The sequence below is a fragment of the Pan troglodytes genome, chromosome 1 (genome assembly GCF_028858775.2).
Source record: "Pan troglodytes isolate AG18354 chromosome 1, NHGRI_mPanTro3-v2.0_pri, whole genome shotgun sequence".
Taxonomy (NCBI): Eukaryota; Metazoa; Chordata; class Mammalia; order Primates; family Hominidae; genus Pan; species Pan troglodytes.
In genome coordinates, this window is record NC_072398.2 from 69,460,254 (window position 1) to 69,482,615 (window position 22,362).

General features: G+C 36.5%; 1 protein-coding gene across 3 annotated transcripts in view; it reads right to left on the reverse strand.

Annotated features, from left to right (window-relative positions):
- The window catches only part of TDRD5 (tudor domain containing 5), a 91,872-nt gene that overhangs the window by 27,782 nt on the left and 41,728 nt on the right, over positions 1-22,362 (reverse strand). For 2 of the 3 annotated variants that reach the window (XM_514031.7, XM_009439117.4), the window contains exons 8-14: positions 21,080-21,252; positions 19,827-20,047; positions 15,668-15,880; positions 15,270-15,336; positions 4,975-5,175; positions 3,835-3,993; positions 1,654-1,815 (exon numbers count right to left, since the gene is read on the reverse strand). In XM_514031.7, coding sequence (XP_514031.3) covers positions 1,654-1,815; positions 3,835-3,993; positions 4,975-5,175; positions 15,270-15,336; positions 15,668-15,880; positions 19,827-20,047; positions 21,080-21,252 — 1,196 coding nt within the window. The remainder of the gene's footprint in view (positions 1-1,653; positions 1,816-3,834; positions 3,994-4,974; positions 5,176-15,269; positions 15,337-15,667; positions 15,881-19,826; positions 20,048-21,079; positions 21,253-22,362) is intronic. The other variant, XM_003308619.5, reaches the window with a different exon arrangement.

Sequence of the window (22,362 nt, forward strand, 5' to 3'; positions counted from 1 at the left end):
TTTGACATACACTTATCACATGACCCAGCAATCTTACTCCTGGGTATTTACCGTAGATAAATGAAGCTTATGTTCACACAAAAACCTGTACATGAATATTTATAGCAGCTCTATTCATAAATACCCCAAACTAGAAACAACCCAAATGTCCTTCAATGGGTGAATGGGTATACAAACTGTGGTGTATTTATCCTATAAAATACTATTCAGCAATCGAAAAGAACATATTATTGATACATGCAAGAGCATGGATGAATCTCAAAGGTACAGAACTATACTGAATAAAAGAAGCCAGTCTCCAAAGGTTACATACTATATGATTCTACTTACATGACAGTCCTGAAAAGGTAAAACTAGAGTGACAGAAAACAGACCCCAGACCAGTTGCTAGGGGTTAGGGATGTGGGGAGACTGTGATTACAAAGCAGTAGCACAAGGGAGTTATTTTAGATGATGGAGCTGTTCTGCATCCCAATTGCAGTGTTGGTTACACAAATCTACACATTTATTAAAGTTGATAGAATAGTACACCAAAACAGTCAATTTTACTATGTGTTAATTTATAAAAGGAAAGAAATATTAACATGAAAAAAAGTTATACAAGGGAAAAAAAGGTGTAATAGTGTACTATAATACTTGGCCAAGCCGTGAAGAGCATTTACATAGTCACAGTAATGTAAATATTGAATGGTGATCTGATGGAAAGTTTGATGTACTATATCAGTAACATGGTAGGGGGAAGGGACAAAAAGGTTATGTTTGTGTGTGCTGGTGGTAAGGCGATGAAAGAGAACTAAGCCCTCATCTTTCACGGTGGGAAATCCACAGATACTTAAAACTGAAAAATCAGGAAATAACAAATAACAACATGAGGATGTTATTTAATGAAAGAAACAGAAGTAAATTCCAAAAGCAGCTAAAAGAGATAAACGTGGTTGCTCTGGGAAACAGGAAATATAGGGGAAGGAGTCATGGGGGATCTTAAGTTTTGTGTACATAAACATTTGATTAAAATAAAAATACATCCTCCAAAAAAGTTGTAAACATTTTTCCCAATGGGTTTTTTGTAATATAATTTCTCAATACTAGTTTCTAGCTACTGTATAATTCTTGAAGACCACCCCAAGTCACAGGATATTAACTAACACATCAAAGCCAGATACCTTTTTTTATGATCAAGGTTATATTGCTACAACTTTAGTCTTGGTTACTATGAACAATTTTTTTAATTTATTTTACTTTATTTTTTTGAGACAGAGTCTCACTCTATCACCCAGGCTGGAGTACAGTGGCACGATCTCAGTTCACTGCCACCTCCACCTCCTGGGATCAGGCATTCTCAAGCCCCAGCCTCCTGAGTAGCTGGGATTACAGGCACATGCCACCATGGCTGGCTAATTTTTTTTGGTACATTTTGTAGAGACAAGGTTTCATCATGTTGACCACGCTGGTCTTGAACTCCTGACCTCAAGTGATCCGCCCACCTCAGCCTCCCAAAGTGCTGGGATTACAGGTGTGAACCATTGCACTTGGCCTAAGAATTTGTAATACTAAAAGCAGTGGGGTTTAAACAGTTTATTCCAGTCCTCTTCACTTATGAATTCAGTGTATTATATTAATTACATATTCAAAGACTATCTTTCCTTCTCCTACCTCATTTTCTTCCTTCAGATCGTTTGGTTCTGGGTTGGACCACTTTGGATCTTCTTCAAAGCTCTTATTACAGGTTTTCAAAGACTCAAATTCAGAATCCTTTAATGGCTCCTTTGACTCAGATTTAAGATGACTTAAAGACTTTTCATCATTAATATCTTGCTAGTAGATATGAAAGAGAATTCCTTTATTTTAAATATTAATGCTGTTTCCAAAATCTACATGCCTATACATTTTGGGGGGAAGTTTTTGCTATGGTTCACACAAATGCTACATTATTTTATAGCTTTATCCATGATCCTAGGTCTTCCCATCCTGCTACCCTAGTTCCGGCCAATGAACATTTATTGAACCCTTATTGAACATTTATTGAACCCTTAAATGTCTACAAGACAGCTCTGTGAATACAAAGATGAATGCAACAGATTCCGGCTCCAAAGGAACTAAAAAATGTTGTGGAAAGACCTAGAATCAGTCTTCCAAGTACAACCATCACAAAGATATGACAAAAATATGACTGATAGAAGAGGACATCTGAGAAGATGCAATGAAGAAGATAACACTTGAAAGATGAGTAGGAATTCACAAGGAACTGGGTGTAGAGGTGTAGGTGTGTGTGTAGCATATGGGAGTCTTAATATGTCAAAGTACAGACTAGGGTGGAATAGTAGAGTTTTAAGCCCTTTCTCTTTTGCAGAAAAGATGGTTCTTATTTCATTTCCAGAATAAAACTATGATTATTTGAAGACACCAACAGAGTGATAGGATATTCTAAAAATATTAAAGGTTGAATTCAATTTACTATGTAAGAATGAAGAAATAGAATTCTCCTAGTCCAGTAATAATGACTAAGAAAAATTCAGGCTTTGGAAAGTGTTATTGGCATACAAGCTTCATTAATTTTAACATTAACTAGAAATCTAAAAATCTTTATATTGTTTTGAACATGCAGTAGGAAACATCGGTACATATTTTTCATAATAGGTAATCTCCCAGTAGTCAAAATGGCCTTTATCTTTTCTAATAATTAGTAAATGTCTACTTAAAAAATCATCTCTATAATTTTATTTTAAAAGTCAGATATACAAAACACACTAAACAAAACAATATTTTTACATTTTATTCAAAGAAAATAAAAAGACATTGTATCAATAAAACAAAACATTTTTGGCCCTCAAATTAAACACATCCTGTATTCTTAGCCCAGTATCTGTTATCGTGAGGAATATAAGACTTGGAGGACATGGTTTATTTGTTCAAGAAATATTAAGTCCTCACTATATGCTTCACTTGCCTTTTACACATTGAGTATCCCTTATCCAAAATGCTTGGGACCAAAAGTGTTTCAGATTTTGGATAATTTTGGATTTTGAAACATTTGCATATACATGAGATATCCTGGGGATAAGACCCAAGTCTAACATGGAATTCATTTATGTTGCATATATACATTATATGCATAGCTTGAAGGTAATTTTATATAATATTTTAAATAATTTTGTGCATGAAACAAAGTTTGGACTGCATTTTGACTGCAACCTGTCATATGAGGTTAGGTGTGGAACTTTCCACTTGTGATATCATGTCAGGACTCAAAAATTTTGAGATTTTGGAGCATTTCAGGTTTTGGATTTGTGCATTAGAGATGTACAACCTGTCTTTATAATGAAGATATGAAAGTATAAACCTGGTAATTTGCTGTAAAGATTAAATTAGTTAACACATGTGAATGCTTTTAACAGTGCCTGCCATGTGGTACAAGTTCGATAAATAATGCTGTTGTTCTTATTACTGTGGGCTGGAAAAAATACATAATAACATTACAATATTATTATTACTGGGAAGGGAGGAGTTGCTGAAAGTTTACAGGGAAAGTAAGAAACGAGACTACCTGAAGAACCTGTGTACTGCAGAGGGAAGAAGAATAGCATTCAGAAGCAGTGTAGTGAAGTCACAACTGCACAAAGGCAGCAATGGAATTTACTATATGAGAGCAATTGTTCAGGAAGAGGCATGACTGAAGCAAACATTTAAGCCAGCAAATAAAGAGACAAATTGTTAAGATCACTGTGCAAAATTTCCAAACTTTCCAAAATTTGGAAAGCCTTGGTTTCTTCATCTAAAAAAATGAGGATTACAGTAATAAAAAGAATTACAATAGTATTTGCAAAAATCTCTTACCAGGATATGTAACTCACTCTCTTTTGACTGTGGACTTATCTTTCGGTCTTCATTAAAATAGTGCTGCTGGGAAGGATAACCCAGTTCTGTCAAGACAATGTCCTCTGGCCCTCCACTGGATGTCGTGTATAAAGCTAAAGGGTTGAGCTCACTGAAACCCTAAGATTAAAAAAAGAAAAGGGATGGTTTAATTTACATGACCAACAGAAAAAGGGCGAGAAAGCACTTAATAACTTTCAAATGCTATGGAAGTATATTATCTTCCAAATTGTATTTATTTATTTCGAGATGGAGTCTCGCTCTGTTGCCCAGGCTGGAGTGCAGTGGTCCAATCTCGGCTCACTGCAACCTCTGCCTCCCAGATTCGAGCAATTCTCCTGCCTCAGCCTCCTGAGTAGCTGGGACTACAGGCACGTGCCATCACGCCTGACTAATTTTTTGTATTTTTAGTGGAGACGAGGTTTCACTGTGTTAGCCAGGATGGTCTCGATCTCCTGACCTCGTGATCCACCCACCTTGGCCTCCCAAAGTACTGGGATTACAGGCGTGAGCCACTGCGCCCAGCCTATCTTCCAAATTTTAGCAGTTAAAAATGTGTCCATTATTGACAGTTTTTGCTGGTTACAAAAATTATCAACATAACAGTGAAACAGATACTATCAATAATTGCAAAATAGGAGTGTTATTCTTCTCTAGGACAGTTTCAGATAACTACTTTTTATTTTATTATTATTATTATTATTTGAGACAGAGTCTTCGCCCTGTTGCCCAGGCTGGAGTGCAGTAGCACCATCTCGGCTCACTGCAACCTCCACCTCCCAGGTTCAAGCAATTCTCTGCCTCAGCCTCCCAAGTAGCTGGGATTAGAGGTGACAGCCACCGTGCCTGGCCAGATAACTACTTTTTAAATTAATTATTTAAAATAGAAGTATTCACATTTCAAAGGACAATTAGTCAAATGCAGTTTTTCTGTGGTCATCTGAAAATTAAGAGTGCTCTGCATTAAAAAGCCAGGAATCTCGTGGATGTCTCTAATTGGTTAAAGAATAAACCAAATAAACTTCTTTATTAAATTATCTTATACCTTGACGTGGTGAAATTAAACAAAATATATTACAAAATACATCCAGACTGCTCCACCTTAGAAGAGATATTTTCTCGGCATACAATAGCATGGCCCTCTGTTCTCAAGACATGATGGAAATAGACATCTTCGTTTGAGGATGTGTCACACAAAAAAATGTTAAGGATTCCATCTACATATTCATCCACTACCCCCACTAATGGCTTCAAACCGCACAACTTCTGGAACTGCAAAATAGCTTTCGATGTCCAGTGTTCCTGAAATATGATCAAGATATTGGATTCAGGTGATAGATCTAAACATGAATTATAATAACCATATACAACAATGAATTCTGATGAACTAGAGATTTAAGTGGAAATAAAACCATAAAAGTACTAGAATAACACATAGGAGGATATATATGATTTGGGGATGAGAAAAGTCAGAATAAAGGAAAAATGATAAAAAATGTAATTACTGAAAAAATTTAAATAGTTATGTGATGTGCAACTTCCATTTTCAGAAATTGTGAGTTAGATTATTAGACTAACCCTCCCACAGAAAACAACTAAAAATTCTAGGTAAAAGAATTATGAAATATATCCAAAAGGCATCAAAGAACTGACAAGCTTGAACAAATTATCAGGCCAAAATTGAAGGGAAAATGGGAACTACTTCTTTTGTCTTAAGGGTATCTGCTAATCCAGGCAATTTGAACTTTTTTTTTTTTTTTTTTTTTTGAGACAGAGTCTTGCTCTGTTGCCCAGGCTGCAGTGCAATGGCGTGATCTCGGCTCACTGTGACCTCCACCTCTCAGGTTCAAGCGATTCTCCTGCCTCAGCCTCCTGAGTAGCTGGGATTACAGGTGTGTGCCACTACACCCAGCTGATTTCTGTATTTTTAGTAGAGACGGGGTTTCACCATGTTGGCCAGGCTGGTCTTGAGCTCCTGACCTCAGGTGATCCACCTGCCTTGGCCTCCCAAGGTTCTAGGATTACAGGCGTGAGCCACCAGACGGTCTAACAGGACAAACAAGACAGACATCAAAGCCAGGGTGCACCCATGGTGGGGAGTTTACAGGAGAACTTTCCTTCATTAAACTGAGTCCCTAAGGAGATACACTCTCAGGGTAAGGGAGGAAGAAAATAAATTATCCTTCACATAGATTTGCAGCTCAGTTTTCATATTACCAGGGTGGTCTACACATCCTCAAGTTGTTAATTTAAATTAATATGGTCCCAGACTGGTAATATTTCCAGATATCTGGCAGAAGCCCATGTAAATCCTCTCTGGAGGTAGACAACCTCAGCCTTTATTATTCAACCATTCTTACAGTTAATTTTTCAAAGACAATGAGCAGTACATAGGCAAAGATAAAAAATATACAAAGAAACAATGAATCAAAAAAGAACAGAAACAATATAACTAATCCTCAATTTTAGATATTTTAATTTCTAGACAAATTATAAAACAACTAAACTTACTATGCTTAAAGCCAAAAAACCCAAACAAAAACCAGTTTAGCAGAAATTAGCAATCTATAAAAATTGATCTAGCAGAACTAAGAAGTTTTAGAAGGTAAAAACATAATAACCCAAATTAAAAACCTCATAGGTTAATTCAGTAACAGATCAGATATAATTAAAGAGTAAATTGGTAAAGTGTGAGGTATTTTGGAAAAAATTTCCCAGAATGCAGCATGGAAAGACAGACAGATGTAAAATACGATAGAAAGGTTAAGAGAAATGGAAGAAAAACTGAGAAGTTTTAACACTTTTAATAATGGTCCCAGAAAAAAAGCAGCAGAAATAAGAATACAAATATAAATATGGGAAATAGGCAATAATTGAAGAGATAATGGTTGGGAATTTGCAAGATTAAAAAAAAGTAACAAACACAAAAGAAGTCTGATGAACCATAAAGTAGCATAAATAATAAATTCACACATAAACACATCACACCAATACTGAAGAACATGAGCGACTAATAGAAAATTTTAAAAACACCTAGAGACAGAAAGGACACTACCTTCAAAGGAACATCTATTAAACTGACAGCTGACTTCTCAGAAAACGATAAGGGAAACCAGAAGCCAGTAATGATATCTTCAATGTGCTAAAGATACTAACTGCTAACCTAGAATTCTATACTTAGTAAATACATGTTTCTACAATAAGTGAAAAATAAATGATATTTTCAGATAAACACAACTTTGCTACCAGCTGACCCTCATTAAATAAAATCCTAAGGATACACAGTTCAAATGAAGGAAAACGGGTCCTGACGAAGGGTTTGACTGAAGAATGAAGAGCAGAGAAACATGTAATCTAAATTGACATTTTTTTTAATTTTTTTTTTAGTATTTAATACTCTTTTAATCTTGGTCCACGTCTCATTTAGATAGATAAAATGACTTACTGCATATTTAAGTTCAACAGTAGGAAGTTTGACTAAAAAACTCCAGAAGATTTTGATTTCTAAGTTTAAAATATTTCTTTGTTTTTTTTTTCCCTCAGGGTGGTTTGTTTCTTTTTTTTTTATTATTATACTTTAAGTTTTAGGGTACATGTGCACAATGTGCAGGTTAGTTACATATGTATACATGTGCCATGCTGGTGCACCGCACCCACTAACTCGTCATCTAGCATTAGGTATATCTCCCAATGCTATCCCTCCCCCCTCCCCCCACCCCACAACAGTCCCCAGAGTGTGATGTTCCCCTTCCTGTGTCCATGTGTTCTCACTGTTCAATTCCCACCTATGAGTGAGAATATGCGGTGTTTGGTTTTCTGTTCTTGCGATAGTTTACTGAGAATGATGATTTCCAATTTCATCCATGTCCCTACAAAGGACATGAACTCATCATTTTTTATGGCTGCATAGTATTCCATGGTGTATATGTGCCACATTTTCTTAATCCAGTCTATCGTTGTTGGACATTTGGGTTGGTTACAAGTCTTTGCTATTGTGAATAATGCCGCAATAAACATACGTGTGCATGTGTCTTTATAGCAGCATGATTTATAGACCTTTGGGTATATACCCAGTAATGGGATGGCTGTGTCAAATGGTATTTCTAGTTCTAGATCCCTGAGGAATCGCCACACTGACTTCCACAATGGTTGAACTAGTTAACAGTCCCACCAACAGTGTAAAAGTGTACCTATTTCTCCACATCCTCTCCAGCACCTGTTGTTTCCTGACTTTTTAATGATTGCCATTCTAACTGGTGTGAGATGGTATCTCATTGTGGTTTTGATTTGCATTTCTCTGATGGCCAGTGATGATGAGCATTTTTTCATGTGTTTTTTGGCTGCATAAATGTCTTCTTTTGAGAAGTGTCTGTTCATGTCCTTTGCCCACTTTTTGATGGGGTTGTTTGTTTTTTTCTTGTAAATTTGTTTGAGTTCATTGTAGATTCTGGATATTAGCCCTTTGTCAGATGAGTAGGTTGCGAAAATTTTCTCCCATTTTGTAGGTTGCCTGTTCACTCTGATGGTAGTTTCTTTTGCTGTGCAGAAGCTCTTTAATTAGATCCCATTTGTCAATTTTGGCTTTTGTTGCCACTGCTTTTGGTGTTTTAGACATGAAGTCCTTGCCCATGCCTATGTCCTGAATGGTAATGCCTAGGTTTTCTTGTAGGGTTTTTATGGTTTTAGGTCTAACATTTAAGTCTTTAATCCACCCTGAATTGATTTTTGTTTAAGGTGTAAGGAAGGGATCCAGTTTCAGCTTTCTACATATGGCTAGCCAGTTTTCCCAGCACCATTTATTAAATAGGGAATCCTTTCCCCATTGCTTGTTTTTCTCAGGTTTGTCAAAGATCAGATAGTTGTAGATATGCGGCGTTATTTCTGAGGGCTCTGTTCTGTTCCATTGATCTATATCTCTGTTTTGGTACCAGTACCATGCTGTTTTGGTTACTGTAGCCTTGTAGTATAGTTTGAAGTCAGGTAGTGTGATGCCTCCAGCTTTGTTCTTTTGGCTCAGGATTGACTTGGCGATGCGGGCTCTTTTTTGGTTCCATACGAACTTTAAAGTAGTTTTTTCCAATTCTGTGAAGAAAGTCATTGGTAGCTTGATGGAGATGGCATTGAATCTGTAAATTACTTTGGGCAGTATGGCCATTTTCATGATATTGATTCTTCCTACCCATGAGCATGGAATGCTCTTCCATTTGTTTGTATCCTCTTTTATTTCCTTGAGCAGTGGTTTGTAGTTCTCCTTGAAGAGGTGCTTCACATCCCTTGTAAGTTGGATTCCTAGGTATTTTATTCTCTTTGAAGCAATTGTGAATGGGAGTTCACTCATGATTTGGCTCTCTGTCTGTTGTTGGTGTATAAGAATGCTTGTGATTTTTGTACATTGATTTTGTATCCTGAGACTTTGCTGAAGTTGCTTATCAGCTTAAGATTTTGGGCTGAGACAGTGGGGTTTTCTAGATATACTATCATGTCATCTGCAGACAGGGACGATTTGACTTCCTCTTTTCCTAATTGAATACCCTTTATTTCCTTCTCCTGCCTAATTGCCCTGGCTGGAACTTCCAACACTATGTTGAATAGGAGTGGTGAGACAGGGCATCCCTGTCTTGTGCCAGTTTTCAAAGGGAATGCTTCCAGTTTTTGCCCATTCAGTATGATATTGGCTGTGGGTTTGTCATAGATAGCTCTTATTATTTTGAGATACATCCCATCAATACCTAATTTATTGAGAGTTTTTAGCATGAAGGTTGTTGAATTTTGTCAAAGGCCTTTTCTGCATCTACTGAGATAATCATGTGGTTTTTGTAAATTGACATTATTTTATGCAATTTCTTGAGGGGTTAAAAATAACATTACACAGCAAAAACAGGTTAGAAGAGGAGGGTAAAGGAGTTAAAGTGCTCTAATGTCCTTGCATTGTTATGCATGTTGTATTTCCTAGAGTAATCATTAAAATAATAGTGTATTTCTTAGTGAATTATTTTAAAGATCTCTTCAAAATAAGGCATGCATGGTGAGAAAAAGAATAGGTAGACCATATAGTATACACAAAATAAAGTGTAAGAGTTAAACCCAGATAATTCAATTATTACAATAAGTGTAATCAGCCTAAACATTCTGGGTGAAAGACAAAAGGTCTTAGCCTGGATTAAAAAAATACAACTATATAGTTCATAAAAGACATATCTAAATATAAAGATAGAGAAGGGTTCAAAGTAGAATGACAGTTTAAAAACACACCAGGATATTAAATAGAAAATGATAGTTATATTAACATCAGACAAAAGAAGTTTTTTTTTGCATTAGTAGAAATAAAGAGGTTAACTTCATAATGATAAAACATTCAGTCTGCTAGGAAGATATAACAATTTTGGTATTGTATATGTACCTAATAATATAGCCTCAATTGTATACAAAATAAAAACTGACTGAACTATAGGAAGAAATACACAAAAGAATAATCATAGACAAAAGCCACACTTCTTTCAATAATTACAGAAAAGCAATACAGAAAAATCAGAACGAATAAGAGTTTCACACAATAAAGTTGACCTTATGGACATATATAAAATATTACACACAAGAACTGCAGAATATACACTTTTTAAGAAGACACCACCATTTACAAAAAGTGACACTATACTGGACCATCTATCAGCCTCTGCATATTTAAAGGGCTGACGGATACTATCTAGAGGATGATCTCTGACCACAGTGTATTTAAACTAGAAATCAACTACAAAAGGACAAATTAGAAAAATGTTTATAAACTGAGAAACTTCTAAATAATCCATGAATCAAACAAGAAAGCAAAATATAAATTACAAAATATTTTTAACTGAACAATAATAAAACTACTACACAGTAAAACTTATGAGATCCACCTAAAGGTCAGAAATAACCTAAGCTTGCACATCAAGAAGTTAGGGAAAGAACAGCAAAATAAACCCAAAGAAAGTAGAATTAAGGAAATAGTAAAAATAAGACAGAAATAAACAAAATAGAAAAAAAATGTTTATAATAGAAACAAGAAAGCCAAACTTGGTTCTTTGAAAAAACTATTCAAAATGGCAAATACCTGTCTCTTTAGATCCTTAAAAAAGATACAAATACATATTTGGAATGTAAAAGGACATATCACTACAGATGTCAACATCAAAAGGACAAAAAAAATTATGGGCAATTTACGCCAAAAACAAAATTTTAAATGACATCAAAAATGTCAAGAAGGAACAAAAAGTGAAGATTCTACTATAAATACTACATTTTAATTTTTTGTTGGGGTGGTAAAAGTTGAAACAAAATATTAAGATTAAAAAATTAGTCAAAATTTACAAAATGAGTATTACATATAAACAAGTATATATTAGGTTAAAAATTAAACTTTTGAATAATTTCATGATTTGTAGCCTTTATACTCCTGTAGTTATTACAGCTTAAACTGCACTAAGACTTTAGGATAAATATATATTACATCAACATATGCTATAAACTCCAATATACAGTATTACCAATTTAGTTTTGAAAGTTCTATGTCTTTTAAAGGAATTCAGAGAATAAAATTAAAAATAATAGTCTTTCATATTTGCCCACATATTAACCATTTTCCATAATCATCATTCTTTCCTGTAGATCTGCATTACCATTTGGTTTCACTTCAGAATTGGAAGAACTTCCTTCAGTATTTGTTGTTCAAGATTGCTAGTGACAAGCTCAGTTTTTACATTTTGAAAATGTCTCCATTTCTTCATTTTGATAGATATTTTCACTAGATATAGAATTCCAGCTTGACTTCTTTTTCTCTTTCAGACTTCAATGTTGTTCCTTTCAATGGGCAGTTAGTTATTATTTATATTATTGTTTCCTGTATTTTCCCCCTTCTTGTTGCTTTCAGGATTTTCTCCTTTTGCTTTAGATTTCAGCAGTTTGATTATCATGTGCCTAGGTATGGTTTTCTTTGTATTTATTCTGCTTGGAGTTTGTTGATATTCTTGACTCTGAATATTGACCTCTTTCACCACACTGGAAATTTTTGGCCTTCCTTTTTTCCATCCTTTTCTCTCTCTCAACTCTCTTTCTGGGACTCCAATTACATACCTGTTGGGGTACCCGATATTGAGCCATAGACTTCCTTAAGTCTCTGTCCATTTTCACTTTAATTATTTTTTATGCTCTTCTTCACATTGGATAATTTCTTTTGATCTGTTTTTAAAGTTCATAGACTCCTCCACTGTCTCCAAATCTGCTATTAAGCCTACGCTGAAACTTTTCGTTTATTTCACTTTACAACTCTAGAATTTCCATTTATTTTAAATAGTTTCTTTCTGCAGAAATTCCTTCTCTGTTCCTTATGATGAGTAAATCTCTCAGTCCTTGAACATATTCACAATAGCTGCTTTAAAGTCTTTGTCTGCTAACTCCAATGTCTGGGACATCTCAATGTCAGTTTCTACCAACTACGTTTTTCCTTGAGTATATGTCACATTTTCCTGTTTTTTTTTTTCCCCCATGTCTAGCCATTTTTAGTTGAATAGTAAACATTATCAATGTTTTAGAACTTCTGGATTCTGTTATGCTCTTCTCAAGAGTGATTTGTTTTAACTGGCAGTTAAAACTGTCTGGATCCAAACTCTAAACTGTCTCTTCTGCAGTCTGTAGCAACAGAAATCTCTGTTCAGTTACCTCAAATGCCAACTGTTGATTTTTTCACTAGGGCTACTGAGTTCCCTAACACTTAAGAAAGTTCAGTAGTCACCCAAGGATTTGGGCAGATCATATATAATGATTTGGGAACTCATCCATTCTGTGGTTCCCTACCTTCAAGTATTTCCACCCTAACTTCTAGCTGTTCTGCCATTTCCAAACAATGTCTTATAATTCTTTAAGACAGCAAGACTGCAGATTCTCAGAAAAGAAGCTTGAAAAGTCCCATTGCCATTTAACTTCTGCTTTTTTGCCTGCGTCTGATTTTGCTAATGGGCATAATAGTCTGTTGCTATTATGCTATTACCAAATGTGTTATTTTTGAAATCAGAAAAAAAGACACAGAAATAAAGTGAGAGATTCATTTAGTTAAAAACCTAGTTATTGAGCATTTACCATGCACAAAGCCATTACTCTGGGCACTGGAGATTCAGTGGTGAACAAGATAATTTCCCTGATTTCAGGGGCTCACACTGTCATGCACAAACAAGACAATATCAGATAGTGATAAAGCATTATGAAGATAAAACAAGGTGACAACGAATGACTGAAGGGTGCATTTTTAATTGTCAGGTCAAAGAAGTCCTTTTTGAGGAAATAACATTTGGACTTAAATTTGAATGACAAGAAGGACAATCGTGAGATTACTGTGAATAAGCTATTCCAGTTATTAGAATGTGCAAAAGCCCTAAGGCCAGAAGTAGTTTAGAAAGGAAGAAAGGAGGGCTGGGCATGGTGGCTCACACCTGTAATCCCAGCACTTTGGGAGGCCGAGGCGGGTGGATCACTTGAGGCCAAGAGACAGAGACCAGCCTGGCCAACATGGTGAAACCCCACCTCTACGAAAATAAAAAAATTAGCTGGGCATGGTGGCACATGCCTATAATCCCAGCTACTCAGGAGGCTGAGGCAGGAGAATTGCTTGAACCAGGGAGGCGGAGGTTGGAGTGAGCCGAGATTGCACCACTGCACTGCAGCCTGGGCAATGAAGGAAGACTCCGTCTCCAAAAAAAAAAAAAAGAAAAGAAAAAAAGAAAGGAAGAAGGGAAAAGAAAAAGAAGAGAACAAAAAATGGAAGCTATCTGGCTGATATGAAAGTAATGAACACTGGCTACAACTGAGTCACAAATTTAGTCCTGTGCTTCCTGATGGCAAAATAGTAAAAAGAAACTTATCGGAAATAAAATGCCCCCAAGAAAACAACCTTGAATACAGGCTTCCACCAAAAAACATATTTTGCATACATTGTTTCTAACAGTCAAAAATCAGAATCAGTTTGAATGTCAAACAATAAAGAAACGGTTAAGCAGGCGATGATGCACATTTACCTAACAGATTACACTATGAATCCATTAAAATTGAGAACTTAATAACATATAAAAGTACTTATGCTATAATGCTAAGCAAAAGAGCAGAATACAAAATATTACGATTACTATTTTAAGTAATGCTGAAAACCACACCAAAAAACCCTCGCTCCCAACATCCAATAAAATAAACTGGAAGAAACATACACCAAATTTCTAAACTGTATATGTTTGAGTGGTGGAATTATAGGTAATTTTTTTTCTTTTTCTTTCTTTTTTTTTTTTTCTGAGACGGAGTTTCGCTCTTTGTTGTCCTGGCTGGAGTGCAGCGGCGCAATCTTAGCTCACTGCAACCTCCGCCTCCCGGGTTCAAGCAATTATCCTGTCTCAGCCTCCTGAGTAGCTAAGATTACAGGCGCCCACCACCACGCCTGGCTATTTTTTGTATTTTTAGTAGATATGGGGTTTCACCATGTTGGCCAGGCTGGTCTTGAATTCCTGACCTCAGGTGATCCACCCGCCTTGGCTTCCCAAAGTGCTGGGATTACAGGCGTTAGTTTTTCTTTCTTCTTTACAAAATTTTTCAGATAAAAAATATTTTTAAAATAATCCATTTATATGTGAGCAACTGATAAGTTATTTAGATTAAGCAGACAAATATGGCATAATAAATGTGTAGGTATGAGCTAGTAAGAGTTCTGAAGGAAAAATAAAAAGTTAGGTACATAAAATAATTATAATTATATAAATGCACCTACATACATGAAAATGCCTCCTGCTCCATTCCACCTCAAAGCTCTGCCACAATGTTGCTAGAGAATTATCTTGAAAACATGTTATCTGTCAGTGGCAGTTTCCTATTTACATCCTTTAATTGCTCCCCAGCCTCTAAAGGACGACAATGTTCAGTCTTCTGAATGTGGGTCTTCACATTAGGCTCCTATTTCTTTGACATTTTCTACCATGCACCCGCTGTAGCTCATCCTATATTCTGTAGCCAAACAGAAGTACTTAAAATTTCTCCCCTTTGAGATGTTTCATGCTACCCTCCCTTTGCTTGGAATGCCTTTCTTTTTTCATCATCTTCCTAATCTTCCTTCAAAGTGCCACTCAAATGCCTCCCTGATTACCCTGGGCAGAAACAAGCAATCTTCCTTTTGCACCTCTACCATTCATTCTTGAAACCTCTCCTATAGCAAATTTTATATGGCATAACAATTTTTGTCTACATGTCTATTTTCCATACTCTATACACTGACTTCTTTGAAGGCTGGTTCTACGTTTTATCTTCATATCCTGAGCATGTGAAACTGTTATTGGCACATAATAGGCACTCAAGTGTTTGCTGATTAAATGGGAGACAAGCAAACATACCTCTACTGGTCTCACCCAAGCCAAAGAACAAGGGATAGCCTGAGCTGGAAGCTTTGTGTAGCAGCACCTGCAATAGATAATCAAATATGTAAGTTCAATCTTCCTGCTATATATAAATGCACCTCTTAGCATGACCCAAAAAATCACTTTCTTAATAAGAGACTAAAACGTAATCTCATCGTCCATTCAAAATTCAGTGTCATGTAAAAGACAACACAAGAGTTACAATCCATCTGTGAAATGAAATGACCCAGTTGTCAAATATGCACTAAGAAGAAAGAAGGAAGGAAGGATTGGAGGGAGGAAGGCAAGAGAAAAGAGAGATCCCAACCCCACAGAGCTTCAACACTGTGATTCAAAATTTAATTCATCCATTGTTCTAATTCAATTCAACTCACTTGAGGAACCTCAGGGAGGACTTCTGAACAATTCCAATATTTCCAAAGTCTGGGTAGAACACTTCAACTTCCTGTTTCTCAAGGACTCGATGGATAATGACCCGATACCACCACTTATCCTCAGAAATCCTTACACAACAGAGATGTCCCGGCTGAATAAAACATTCTGGCATGACATATCGATCAGAAACCAGCTGATTAGAATAACAGCGCCTGTGGAATTCCATAATACAGAGAAATCCATAGGGGAAGAAAAAATTAAAGATAATTTTTATCAATGTATCAAGCCAGAAAGTCTTGGCAAAAAGCAAAGAAAAGAAAATTGACTTTGTCAAATTGTTAATGCTCATTAATACCAATTAATTGTTTTCTCTTATCTGAATCCCATCTCTTCATCAACAAACTTCTTCAAAGAGAAACACACACTCATTTTCTGATCTCACATTCTCTGCTGGATAGAATGTACCCCATCTTCATTCCCCAGTACTGCCTAGGATAAATTAGTTTTAAGACATCAATGACCTGATAGCTCCCAAATCCAGCAGCCTCTCTCCTCAGCCTTCAATACACATTATCTTGCTGCAGCGTTACCCTATCCTGTTTCAAACTCTTTCCTAGTTTCTAAAACACAATTCTCTACTTCTTTGTCAATAGTTATTTTTTTATTGGCTCTGTATTGCCTTAAATGTTGAGATTCACTTATCTTTAGGAAGTATAACATAATATAAGCTTAGGAACCAATAACCTGGGTCTAAATCCTGACTCCATCATTTACCAGCTCTGTGACAATCTTTCTGTGCTTCAGTTTCCTTGTTTAGGATGGGGATGATAAAAACAAAACATTTGTTAAAACATCTGAAAGTTTAGGACAGTGTACACATATACTAAGCACTCAAATATTAGCTATTGTTCTTGCTATACACTGTCTCACCCATTTTCATGTCTTATACCATACTACTGATCAATTGTTAATTCTCAATCTATCTCTAGAAGACCCTGCATCCTTTCTGCACTTCAAAACTCGAATATTTCCAACTATATGGAAGACATGCTAGTTGTTCCTCAATGCCCATTCTCCTCTTTCCCTTTTCTCTAGCAATAGAGTCCCCCAAATTTTAACTGGGTAAATGGTCATTCAGGTTTCCCAAGCTCTCCTGCATCTAGGTGTGGCTATGTGAATACTAAGTTTTGGCCAGTGGGATACAAGAAAAAGTGTACATAGTTAAAATGAATATATTTAATGTGTATTTTACCCACAGTTTTAAGAGGAAAATTCTGGGTTGTGTCTTTCAATAAAACAGGTATATCTCCCATCCCCCACTTCTTTTTCCCCTTCCCAGTAGCTGGCAGGATGACTGGGTGGTGGTAGTGGTCTGCCACACCCAAGACCACGTGAACAGGGACAACACACTATTCTGGAGCAGCAAGATTCTATACCTGTGTCCCCCTCCCACCACGGAACTATCATATCAGAATGTATTGTGTATATTTGGACTATTCTTGGAAGAAGAAATAAACTTTTATCTTCTTTAAGCTACTATGATAAAGTTATATCTAACAGTGGCTAAACCTAATCCTAACTCATACCATCTATTCAACATTGCCAGTGACTCTCATGGTCAACTCAGAGACACTACAGGTGAACTTCTACTAATAAGTTTTCACCCCAGCTCAAACCTGCCCAGTCTCTAAAGCAAACAGTTTTCATCATCTCCTTCTCTTTCTTATTCTTCTCAACACCCTTCTTGTCACCTGGCAATTTTCATTTTCCAAATTTATCTCTTCCTTTCTAGTCTCACTCTCATCAAGACTAGTCCACTAATAGATCTTCATCCCTTCATTCCAATGGCTTTCTTAAAACCATCAGTGCTTCCCCAGAATAAGATAAAACATCTTCCCATGGTATTCAGCATCTAGCCTTTTCTTAGTCTTCCAGCATCACATCAGTCACTCTCTCCCCCTTCCTGACTCTTGCAACCTCACCTGGTGCTAACGTCACTTCCTTATTGTTGTTTCCAGCGCACGCCACTTACTCCTTTGTTAATGTTGGCCTTGGTTCCAGTGACTGGACCTGATTATACCCACTCATAACCTCCTTGACTCGCAAATTCTTGTCTTTGAGGCCTAGCTCAATTATCTCTTTTGTGAAGCTTTCCTCAACCTTGCCCAGGCAGAACGACTCCCTTTTATAATATCCCATGTATCTCCTATCTTCTTAAGCTAATCACAGTATTTGCAAAGGCAAAGGACCATGTCTTACTTATCCTTGTAGCACAAGTGCCTCAACATTCTGACACCAAGCACAGAGTAGTTACAGTATTTTTTTTTCCCCCCAGACAGGGCCTCACTCTGTTGCCCAGGCTGGAGTGCAGTAGCACAATCATGACTCACTGCAGCCTCAACCTCCTGGGGAGCTGGGACTACAGGCATGCACCATCATGCCCAGCTAATTTTTAATTTTTTTGTAGATACAGGGTCTCACTATGTTGCCCAGATGAATCTTGAACTTCTGGGCTCAAGCGATCCTCCCACCTTGGCTTCCCAAAGTGCTAAGTTTACAGGCATGAACCACACTGTACCCAGTCTATAGTATTAATAATAACAGCAGCTAACATTTGGGCTATGCTCCAAGTACTTTAATTTTTAGAACTCTGTGAAGTAGGTATTATTATTATCTCATTTTGGAGATAAGACAACTAGGCCCAGAGAAGTAAAGTAACTTCAAGGTCACAGAGCCAGTGAGTGTGCTTTTAAAACACGTACAAATGTCCCATGGGCATACTGGAATGGAATATGTATTTTTACCAAGTGATTATGTGACTTACATTATGCCAGGTGTCCTGGAGTAGAAGCATACATACTATTGTCAAATTAAAAACATGGAATGTTTTTTGAGAGACAAAATAAAATGAAATAAATTATTTTTCTATGACAACAATTTATAAATCAGACATTGTTGTTCATGAATAAATCTAAAGTGGTTGAAAATGTCCATATTTTACATGGTGTTTGCTAACAAAGGACAGTTTTTAGTAGAGAAAAGAGATAATATAAGTTAGTAGTTCTCAAAGTATAGTCCACAAACATGATTTTTACCTGGAAGACGAACTAGCCATTTCTTTCATATCATTTTTGCTTGAAAGAACCACTAGCAAGTTGACTTGGGTATTTGACATTTTTCAAAAATGAAGCAAGCTTGTCACTTCAAGGAAAACAACTCACAGTACATGTTGTCAATGACAAAAATCAAACTTTCGAGTAAAAGGATTTTGGAAATGTTGCATTCACCACTGTGAGCTTGACAGCTTCCCAATACTAAATACTTTTCTGAGATCAGTGATGATATTAATGTGATATTTTTATACTGCATAATGAAATGTGTCAACATTTGGAAGATCTGCATAATTCAGCAAACTAGTTATTTTCCAAATGACCAACACATGATGTTATAAAGTTGTATGATCCATTCAGGGATAGGTTGAATCCATGCTTAGAAGCAGCTTTGTGCTTGCTTTAATATTCTGCTATTGCCATCTTGAAATTAGTAATTTTTAAACAGGGAGCACTGCATTTTAATTTTGCACCAGGGCCAGCAATTACACTGCCAGTCTTAGATCCATTCAAATTGTAGAGGCAGACCAGTGGATTTTAACATAATAGAGTATAAAAAGTTCAAATTCCAAATAACATTTGAGAAACTACCATTTCTCAAGTTTTAGCATACTATCAAAAAAGAATATTCACAATTTTCTGAAAAAGCTGTTAAAATACTTTTTCCCAGACTACACATTGGTATGAGGCCAGATGTCTTCAGATACTTCAACCAAAACAACATATCTCAACAGATTAAATGCAGAAGCAAATATGAAAAATCAACTTTCTTCTATTAAGCCAGATATTAAAGAGATCTACAAAAAGATAAAACAATGCCACCCTTCTAAATTTTTAAACAAAAAGTTATTTTCATAAAAATGTTACTTACATTAACACGAGAATTATTTTAATATTAAAATTTTACAGTTTTAATTTCTATACAATAAATACTGATTTAAAAAGCTCTCTTGGGTCTTTAATTTTTAAGAGTCCTGAAACCGAAATGTTTGAGAACTGTTGATTTAAGAGATATGTGAAAAACACATTGAAAACAACAGACTCCTACCGCATTTCAATCATCATATCTTCGAGTAACTCTGACGAATCCCTGCTATAGATCCGGATGTAGAATTGACTAGGAGAGATGATATACTCCACAAAGACCCCTATGAGGGAACTGGTGTCTAATGGTGGGAGTCTGCATAATTTCTTGTCCGGCACAGCATCTGGTGGGATGTCATGATTTGCCATTGCCAGGTTGAGCTCTGATTTGTTTGTTTCTACTTGCTATAAGTTAGAAAAAAAAAATTAAAAATCTCTTGGTGACATTTCAAACCCCATGGCATGTTTCTCAAAGTATATTTCATGAATCACCTTTATCAGAATCACTTGGGCAATTATAAAAATACAGATTCTTGAACTCTAGCCCAGACTTACTGATTCAGAATGCCTGGGAATAGGGCCCACAATTATGCATTTAAATAAATTCCCTGGGTGATTCTTACCTATGTTAAAATATGAAAACTACTACCTTATGACATTCGGTATAGAGTTTAAAAGCGTTACACAATTGCCCTATACAAAATTGAAAATATGATACTTCAAACATCCAGGCTGAACCAAGGTGGATTCTTATGCTACTCATATCAGCAGTCAAAGGTAACTTTAATAGGTTAAATTTCAGACTAGTATTCCAATTAAAAGCAGGATTTCTCAAATACTCTCATTCTGAAACATACTGTTTTCCTCTAGGCCTTCTATTTTCCTCCAGAAAATACAGACAGCTCTCCAAACAAAACTTTTTCCTTCCATGAAAGAAGCCAGGTAGAAAGGGTAGAAGGGAAAAAGAGCAAGCAATGATTCCTTAATAACAACAAAATAAGTAATGGGAGATAAGAACACAAAAAGGGTGAACTGTGTGTGGAGATGCAAGAAAAGAAAAAAAATAAAAGCACCCTATAATTGAGAATGAGTGTAGAGGCAATTTGCAGCAGTGTTGAGGCACACAGCCAAAACGAAGCCTCTCAAGTTTTCCCTCTAAAGCCCCTGTGGGTTTTCAAGACATCATGAGAGATCTGTCAACTCTCAAAACCATTCGAAAACTTTAAAATGAGCCTTGAGGAAAAGCTAGTTATATAAAAGACGAAAACCAGAAAGAATGCTATATGACATAACTTCAATACAAAGATGATTTCTTCTAATAAATGATATATCCAGAAATAAGACTTTTCTAAAAAGAATTTTGGTTTAAAGAAACACACATTCATTTACTTTCCATAATGCTGAATCTCCAGTGCACAGTCTTTAAACCTCACTCACCAGCTGTAAAGGCTTTACCACCAGATTAGGCTTCTTGCAAATCTTCTGTTGTGGCTCTTTTTGTTTTTTTGAAGGGCAATTCCATACAGTCTCTTTGACAGCAGCAGTAGACAATGAATTTCTAGGTGGACTGGAGACACAAGCTTTGGCTTCTATTTTCTTACCTGACTGAACTAAACACAAATTTCTGACTGATGAAACAACTCCATCTCAAATGGCCAATAGAGCAGCCTATGCATATTTGTTAAAATAGCTGTACAACCATTACTAAGCACCTTCAACGCACCAGGTGCTAGAAAGACAATGATAAATGAGAGATACAAACCTGTCCTTGCAGACCTTTCAGTGTGGCAAAATATAAGGGAAGTTCTAGGTGGGAACAAATCTTAAATTATTTGTGCTAGGGGGAGGGAGGCTTGTGATCTGATAAGGTTTCTTTTCTTTTTTTTTTTTTTTTTTTTTTTTGAGACGGAGTCTTGCTCTGTTGCCCAGACTGGAGTGCAGTGGTGCGATCTCGGCTCACTGCAAGTTCCGCCTCCTGGGTTCACACCATTCTCCTGCCTCAGCCTCCCGAGTAGCTGGGACTACAGGCACCCGCCACCATGCCGGGCTAATTTTTTGTATTTTTAGTAGAGACAGGGTTTCACCATGTTAGCCAGGATGGTCTCTATCTCCTGACCTCGTGATCTGCCCGCCTCGGCCTCCCAAAGTGCTGGGATTACAGGTGTGAGCCACCGCGCCCAGCCAAGGTTTCTTAAACTTTAGTTAAAGACTTAATTTTTTTCAGCATCTTGATTTCAATTTACTTTTTGTTCAAATTAAACAGGGAATATTCTTCGTTGCTTAACGTAGACTGTATGTAACTACTTAATATTCCATAATACAATTCCTTAATTCTTAGGAAATTTTCAAGTTAATCATGTATTTTGTTCAAATTTACATGTGTATGATAACTACAAGAGGTTGGCACATTAAAACAGACTCCAGGCTGGGTTCAGTGGCTCACACCTGTAATCCCAGGACTTTGGGAGGCCGAGGCGGGTGGATCACAAGGTCAGGAGTTCAAGACCAGCCTAGCCAATATGATGAAACCCCGTCTCTACTAAAAATACAAAAATTAGCCAGGCAGGGTGGCGGGCACCTGTAGTCCCAGCTACTTGGGAGGCCGAGGCAGGAGAATCGCTTGAACCTGGGAGGCGGAGGTTGCAGTGAGCCGAGATCACACCATTGCACTCCAGCCTGGGTGACAGAGCGAGACTCCATCTCAAAAAAAAAAAAAAAGA